The sequence below is a fragment of the Salmo salar genome, chromosome ssa10 (assembly GCF_905237065.1).
Source record: "Salmo salar chromosome ssa10, Ssal_v3.1, whole genome shotgun sequence".
NCBI classification, from domain to species: Eukaryota; Metazoa; Chordata; class Actinopteri; order Salmoniformes; family Salmonidae; genus Salmo; species Salmo salar.
The window spans coordinates 124,642,194-124,651,135 of NC_059451.1; the positions used below are offsets into that span (position 1 = coordinate 124,642,194).

Genomic DNA, 8,942 nt, shown 5'->3' on the forward strand with positions numbered 1-8,942 from the left:
TACTGATCTGTTCTGTTCACGTAGTTTAGAGTCTTAACTCCAGTAGATACTGATCTGTTCATGTAGTTTAGAGTCTGAACTCCAGTAGATACTGATCTGTACTGTTCACATAGTTTAGAGTCTTAACTCCAGTAGATACTGATCTGTTCATGTAGTTTAGAGTCTTAACTCCAGTAGATACTGATCTGTTCTGTTCACGTAGTTTAGAGTCTTAACTCCAGTAGATACTGATCTGTACTGTTCATGTAGTTTAGAGTCTTAACTCCTGTAGATACTGATCTGTTCATGTAGTTTAGAGTCTTAACTCCAGTAGATACTGATCTGTACTGTTCATGTAGTTTAGAGTCTTAACTCCAGTGGATACTGATCTGTACTCTTCATGTAGTTTAGAGTCTTAACTCCAGTAGATACTGATCTGTACTGTTCATGTAGTTTAGAGTCTTAACTCCAGTAGATACTGATCTGTTCATGTAGTTTAGAGTCTTAACTCCAGTAGATACTGATCTGTACTGTTCACGTAGTTTAGAGTCTGAACTCCAGTAGATACTGATCTGTACTGTTCACGTAGTTTAGAGTCTTAACTCCAGTAGATACTGATCTGTACTGTTCACGTAGTTTAGAGTCTTAACTCCAGTAGATACTGATCTGTTCATGTAGTTTAGAGTCTTAACTCCAGTAGATACTGATCTGTACTGTTCACGTAGTTTAGAGTCTTAACTCCAGTAGATACTGATCTGTTCATGTAGTTTAGAGTCTTAACTCCAGTAGATACTGATCTGTACTGTTCACGTAGTTTAGAGTCTTAACTCCAGTAGATACTGATCTGTACTGTTCACGTAGTTTAGAGTCTTAACTCCAGTAGATACTGATCTGTACTGTTCACGTAGTTTAGAGTCTTAACTCCAGTAGATACTGATCTGTTCATGTAGTTTAGAGTCTTAACTCCAGTAGATACTGATCTGTACTGTTCACGTAGTTTAGAGTCTGAACTCCAGTAGATACTGATCTGTACTGTTCACGTAGTTTAGAGTCTTAACTCCAGTAGATACTGATCTGTACTGTTCATGTAGTTTAGAGTCTGAACTCCAGTAGATACTGATCTGTACTGTTCACGTAGTTTAGAGTCTTAACTCCAGTAGATACTGATCTGTTCACGTAGTTTAGAGTCTTAACTCCAGTAGATACTGATCTGTTCACGTAGTTTAGAGTCTTAACTCCAGTAGATACTGATCTGTACTGTTCATGTAGTTTAGAGTCTTAACTCCTGTAGATACTGATCTGTACTGTTCACGTAGTTTAGAGTCTTAACTCCAGTAGATACTGATCTGTACTGTTCACGTAGTTTAGAGTCTTAATATATAAAGAAATAACCCAAATAACCCCTTTACTGGTCAGGAAGTGACAAGAGTCTTGACTCCAGTAGATACTAATCTGTACTGTTCACGTAGTTTAGAGTCTTGACTCCAGTAGATACTGATCTGTTCACGTAGTTTAGAGTCTTAACTCCAGTAGATACTGATCTGTTGACGTAGTTTAGAGTCTTAACTCCAGTAGATACTGATCTGTCAGTGAAGGAAAAAGAAACGTCCATTCCTGTAACTACAAGTGTAATTGTACATTATTTAGAGTTTGTATTTTCAAAGACAAATATTCAGAATCTTTTAACTTCACTTTATTACCTTTAGTGTTACAGGGACAATGCACAGTAATCAACATTACATGTGCCAGGTTTAGCCAGCCGGCTCATCTGGGCAGGTTACTTTGTATGCAAATATTATTAGATTAAACTCATTTGCCAAAAATATGAACATAATTACAAGAGAGAGGCCAGTTTATGGTATATAGTCTATAATGAAAGGGATAAATACAATCAGGGATGAGGTGAATTCTATTTCAATTCCAGTCAGTTCAGAAAGTTAGCCAAATTCCCATTCCACAATTACTTCATTGAAAAGCATTGGAATTAATTGGAATTGACCCCAAACCTGACTACAGTGATAAGAGAACTAGCAGAAGAAGGCATTAGTCCTATTGGGGTGAACCTGAGAACATAGCCAAGTCACTTTGGATGCGCATTCACAGGCCTATAGACATATTTCTTATTATGACTGTCATTACAAATATCCTATGTTATAGTTGTTGTAACTTATATAACAGCTAGCATTTCACGTGCACTACTTTCACGTGCACAAAATGACGTGTCAAATAGGACAGTGTTTAGTCGACAGTAGGCTACTGATGTCATCACAATGTAGAAATCACATCCATCCCCCATGGTGGATTTAACACACCTCCTCTCTTTCCATTCCAACACACACACACACACACACGCACACCACACACACACACACACACACGCACACCACACACACACACACACACACACACACACCACACACAATCACACACACGCGCGCACACACACACACACACAAACATTGCAGTCCAAAAAAAAATCTAAGTGATGACGTTGAATCAACGTGGGAAACGAATTTGATTTGCAAAAACTCATAAAATAAAGGGGATTTCGTAGATTTTATTTTGTTGATTCACTTTACTTGACAACTCAATGAAATGTAAATCAAAACCTAACTGACGTCCGTGCCCAGTGGGCTGGCCCCGTGGCCCCGTGGCCCGGTAGGTCATCCAGAGAGGACAAGAGACGACGAAGGGGAGGGCATCTACAAGGAGCGGAGGAAATCAAGGGCTGGACATTAATAACTATCGTAAAAGTTTCCCCGAGGAGTCCAACTTCGGTATATATCGCTGTAATCAATGAGACAACGAAATATATAAAAAAAGAAAAATCGAACAAAATCGAAGAATTACTCTGTAACAACAGATAATGATAGATGGATCATTTTCCAACGCGGAATTCGCGTTGTGCGTCCTCCCTATGGCTATTTGTAATTAGGGCCACCACTGAATGAAGAAATAATGCTTCCTGTTGTCTCTTATGTGGATAGTTGTTTGTGTTTAAAAACGCTATTTTTTGGAAGCGTTGACGCGTTTATCGAATATGAGCCTATTTATAAGGGACTGGAATAAGTTTGTCAGGTGTTAGCTGTTGTAACCCGATAGGAATCTCTCTCTCTTCTCGCCGAAGAGTGGAAGTATGTGAGATGATCATTCCACGTTAGGACTATAGTTGCCCATAAAAAAGCAGAGACATTTAGACACGCCGCTGGTCCGGACTACGGGATGTACCTGTGAGTTGACCCGATATATATAACGGCAACTGTTTCCACCGTACTCATACGGAAGCGTGTCGTTGATGGAGCTTAATAATAGTGGGACCCGCTAGGATGGACGTGGTTGATGAAACCGAAGCGTTACAGAGATTTTTTGAAGGTAAGAAACAATAAACATTTATGTATAATATAGGCTATGTCTATGGGGTTGTGTTTACGTTTAAATGTGCGTTGGAAATCGAAATAAGGGCCCGGGTTGCACCTGAATGAATCGCACCTTTTGTCACCAGAACGCACACACCTGGTTTGGAATATTCTTATCCAAAGAAAACATCTGTGGAATCTGTCGAATACATTTGAGAGATTATTGTTCTTCTCTTTCTTTCTTAAAAATGTTCTCCCAATATCATATATCATATAGCCAAGGGTAATGATAATGCTTTATACTGTATATACTCGTAGCTATGGTTAGTGCAGTGTGTATGTACTATAATGTAGTTTCTTTATGTTCAGCAGTGATCATGGACGACTTTCACTTGACTTGATTTTTTTTTTTATTGAGTTTAGTTTTTACAGGGACAATGCACATGAATTAACTTTACCCTGTCCCAGATTTAGCCAGCTGGTGGCTTATTTTCAACTGCAGTCCCTGGACAGATTTATTATCAGAGCTGATAGTTTAAACATGAAGAAGAGAGAGCAGACAGAGTATTGATTGTAGCCTGGGATAAGGATGTTCTTATGACCTTTGACCCTTGATTTGGCCCCTAAGTGAGGATGATAAGTTGTAGGAGATGGAGAGAATTGTGAGTTCTGAGGAAACAAGGAGAGGGTGGAGTTGTATGCAACATTAAGATAAATTACCTGAATGTAGCATTTTTTTTAGTTGGCCCAAACTTAGCTCCAACATGAGAAAACGTGTTTGCTCAATTTATCTCATATGTTAATTCAACTAAAAAAGATTATTATTTTGGCATTTTACCTTTAAAAAATATATTTACCTGTGGAAGTAGTTACACACACAATGTTTTAAACTGATGTATTTCACACACATTGATGATTACATTGTGCATGCTAATTTACTGTATACAGTCATTATAATTCAACATATCCTCACCTGGGATTTGAACTCACAACCTCTTGGTTCACAGCGTTCCTATATTCCTGCTACGCCACCACGACTGTGTCAATGACTGATTACACCTGTATTGATACACTTTGGACTTCACAGTAAATCTCAGCTCTGTTAAAAGTACACTGAAGAAAAACGATTTTATTTTTCATAGTGATTTATTAAGGAGTAACGTTAAAATAGAGTAATTATGCCCCACAAACATTAGACAACTGTAGAGAAAAAAAACCTTACATTTCTTAAAATTAAATCAAATTAATGATGAGAACAGTCAAAATTAACTGATAATTGACACAGACATGGTGTTATGAGGTTGTGAGTTCAAATCCCAGGTGAGGAGATGAATTGAATGATAATTCATGTATAAACGAACAATGTCATCATGTATGTCAAAGTGTGTCAAACAGGTAATGTTGGAAACATAAGTTAAAAAACACTCTGTCAGTGTGCAGCGGGTAGGACGGAATCAGGCGCAGGACACAGAACTGAGTAAAAACGTACTTTACTCGAAATAAATCGCAAACTAATTCCATACAGGGAATAATAATCCAGCTCGACACCAAAGAGCGACCACTGAACAAAGATCAAACACGCACAAAACCATGTGGGAACCAGAGGGTTAAATAGGGAATACATTATAACATAATGGGAACCAGGTGTGTACAATCAAGACAAAACAAATGGAAAAAGAAACGTAGATCGGTGGCGGCTAGAAGGCCGGTGACTCCGACCGCCGAACGCCGCCCGAACAAGGAGAGGCACCGACTTTGGCGGAAGTCGTAACAGTGTGTAACTAGTCCCACAGCCTTTTAAAGGTAAAACATCAAAATAATAATCATTTCTAGTTGAATGAACATATGGAACCAATTCAGCAAAAACATTTTAAGTTGACTGAATGTTAGCCTACATTTTTTTCAAGTTGGAACTAAGTTTTGGCCAATTAAACATTTGTAAGTTCAGGTAACAATTTGACCGAAAAGTTACAGTGGACCAGCTACAGTGTACTAACCTATTATGGACCAGCTACAGTGTACTAACCTATTATGGACCAGCTACAGTGTACTAACCTATTATGGACCAGCTACAGTGTATTAACCTATTATGGACCAGCTACAGTGTATTAACCTATTATGGACCAGCTACAGTGTACTAACCTATTATGGACCAGCTACAGTGTATTAACCTATTATGGACCAGCTACAGTGTATTAACCTATTATGGACCAGCTACAGTGTATTAACCTATTATGGACCAGCTACAGTGCATTAACCTATTATGGACCAGCTACAGTGTACTAACCTATTATGGACCAGCTACAGTGTACTAACCTATTATGGACCAGCTACAGTGTATTAACCTATTATGGACCAGCTACAGTGTATTAACCTATTATGGACCAGCTACAGTGTACTAACCTATTATGGACCAGCTACAGTGTACTAACCTATTATGGACCAGCTACAGTGTATTAACCTATTATGGACCAGCTACAGTGTACTAACCTATTATGGACCAGCTACAGTGTACTAACCTATTATGGACCAGCTACAGTGTCTGTGTATCAAATGCCACCTGCCCCAGATTGTAATTTATAGTGGACCGTTTCTGGATAGCGTAAACAACAGTAAATGGTGTGGATACAGGATTGTGTTACAAACCAAACAACTATAAGTGTGTTTGCTCTTGTTCCTCAGTGGCACAACGACAGCTAGGAGACCTACAAAACAACCTTATAGTTGAACACTCTTCTTAGAGTCATCAAAGTGCATGGAAATGACTTAGGAACTGTGGACACTTTGGAGAGGTGTGTGTGGCCACTTTGGAGAGCTGTGTGTGTGTGGACACTTTGGAGAGATGTGTGTGTGTGTGTGGACACTTTGGAGAGGTGTGTGTGGCCACTTTGGAGAGGTGTGTGTGTAGACACTTTGGAGAGGTGTGTGTGTGTGGACACTTTGGAGAGGTGTGTGTGTGTAGCCACTTTGGAGAGGTGTGTGTGTGTGGCCACTTTGGAGAGGTGTGTGTGTGTGGGCACTTTGGAGAGGTGTGTGTGTGTGTGGCCAGTTTGGAGAGGTGTGTGGCCACTTTGGAGAGGTGTGTGTGGACACTTTGGAGAGGCGTGTGTGTGTGGACACTTTGGAGAGGTGTGTGTGTGTGTGTGTGTGGACACTTCGGAGAGGTGTGTGTGTGGCCACTTTGGAGAGGTGTGTGTGTGGACACTTTGGAGAGGTGTGTGTGTGGACACTTTGGAGAGGTGTGTGTGTGGACACTTTGGAGAGGTGTGTGTGTGGACACTTTGGAGACTCCTATTAGTAGGGTGTGGCAGGCAGCCTAGCGTTGGGCCACTAATCGCCGGTTCGAAATCCCAGAGCCGGCAAGGTGGAAAAATCTGCCATTCTGACCTTGAGCCAGGCAGTTAACCCCCAATAACAACTGTTCCTTGGGCGCGATGTCGTTGATTAAGGCAGCCCCCCCCCTGCACCTCTCTGATTCAGAGGTGTTGGGTTAAATGTGGAAGTCACATTTACGTTGAATGCATTTAGTTGTGCAACTGACTAGGTATCCCCCCTTTCCAACTGACTAGGGACCCCCCCTTTCCAACTGACTAGGTACCCCCCCTTTCCAACTGACTAGGGACCCCCCCTTTCCAACTGACTAGGTACCCCCCCTTTCCAACTGACTAGGGACCCCCCTTTCCAACTGACTAGGTATCCCCCCTTTCCAACTGACTAGGTATCCCCCCTTTCCAACTGACTAGGTATCCCCCCTTTCCAACTGACTAGGTATCCCCCCTTTACAACTGACTAGGTATCCCCCCTTTCCAACTGACTAGGTATCCCCCCTTTCCAACTGACTAGGTATCCCCCCTTTCCAACTGACTAGGTATCCCCCCTTTACAACTGACTAGGGACCCCCCCTTTCCAACTGACTAGGTATCCCCCCTTTCCAACTGACTAGGTATCCCCCCCTTTCCAACTGACTAGGTATCCCCCCTTTCCAACTGACTAGGTATCCCCCTTTCCAACTGACTAGGTATCCCCCCTTTCCAACTGACTAGGTATCCCCCCTTTCCAACTGACTAGGTATCCCCCCTTTCCAACTGACTAGGTATCCCCCCTTTCCAACTGACTAGGTATCCCCCCCTTTACAACTGACTAGGGACCCCCCCTTTCCAACTGACTAGGTATCCCCCCTTTCCAACTGACTAGGTATCCCCCCTTTCCAACTGACTAGGTATCCCCCCTTTCCAACTGACTAGGTATCCCCCTTTCCAACTGACTAGGTATCCCCCCCCTTTCCAACTGACTAGGTATCCCCCTTTCCAACTGACTAGGTATCCCCCTTTCCAACTGACTAGGTACCCCCCCTTTCCAACTGACTAGTTATCCCCCTGTCCCTTTCTCTAGTCCTCTCACTCAAACACTTATCACTTGTTGGTCTTATGTTGCACCTACCCCACGTTTTCCAGGAATATTCTGATCATGTTACTGAATGTATCCAGAGGATTTTCTGATTTCATTATCAACAAATGTGGTCGAAAAGTACAGTAAATGTAAAATCAACAGTTGTAAAGTTTGGATTCAGGCTTGTGTCAGGTGACCTGTTGTCCCCTTTGGGCTAAACATTTCCCCACTAATCTCCTAACTGTTCCCTTTCAATCGCTACCATGGTTATGCTTTTCATATTTCATCTGTGAGAAATATTTCAATTTAAGCCCTATCCATATAGGCCAATCCCCAGGAGTGTAAAGGGTTCAGTTATATCCACCACGACCTCTGTAAAATGAAGGATGGTTAGGATTAGTGAGACAAATGTGTATACACTAATGCACAGCGAACATTCCTGCCATAACATTACCTGGTGATGGCTGTTAAAACACAAAGAGGTAAGACTACGGTGGGTTTTCTCCTCCCAGGCCTTTAGCCTTCCCTTGTTCCCTGTGCTCTCTCTCTCTCTCTCTCTCTCTCTCTCTCGCTCTCTCTCTAACTCCATTACTGTGACAATGAGCAGACAGGGTGAGGGCTGAGGAGGGATGAGGGCCATGGGGGAGAGGGGGTGAGGAAGGGTGAGGTGAGGGGTTATGGAGGGAAGAGGGGTTGAGATAGCACAGACACAGAGTAAAAAATCTAACAACAAGAACACCACCTCTTTCTCCTCTCTCTCTCTCCTCTATCTGTCTCCCTATCTCTAGATTAATCTGGAGAACCTCACAGTCTCCAGCAGTCTGGAGAACCTCACAGTCTCCAACAGTCTGGAGAACCTCACAGTCTCCAACAGTCTGGAGAACCTCACAGTCTCCAACAGTCTGGAGAACCTCACAGTCTCCAGCAGTCTGGAGAACCTCACAGTCTCCAACAGTCTGGAGAACCTCACAGTCTCCAACAGTCTGGAGAACCTCACAGTCTCCAACAGTCTGGAGAACCTCACAGTCTCCAACAGTCTGGAGAACCTCACAGTCTCCAACAGTCTGGAGAACCTCACAGTCTCCAACAGTCTGGAGAACCTCACAGTCTCCAACAGTCTGGAGAACCACACAGTCTCCAACAGTCTGGAGAACCTCACAGTCTCCAACAGTCTGGAGAACCTCACAGTCTCCAACAGTCTGGAGAACCTCACAGTCT

The 8,942-nt window shown here is 42.3% G+C and overlaps 1 protein-coding gene across 1 annotated transcript in view; it reads left to right on the forward strand.

Annotated features, from left to right (window-relative positions):
- Window positions 1–2,523: 2,523 nt before the first annotated feature.
- The window catches only part of myrf (myelin regulatory factor), a 119,032-nt gene continuing 112,613 nt past the window's right edge, over window positions 2,524–8,942 (forward strand). The window contains 1 exon segment of the mRNA XM_045688585.1: window positions 2,524–3,351. Within this exon segment, the coding sequence (XP_045544541.1) occupies window positions 3,306–3,351 (46 nt within the window). The 5' untranslated portion in view covers window positions 2,524–3,305.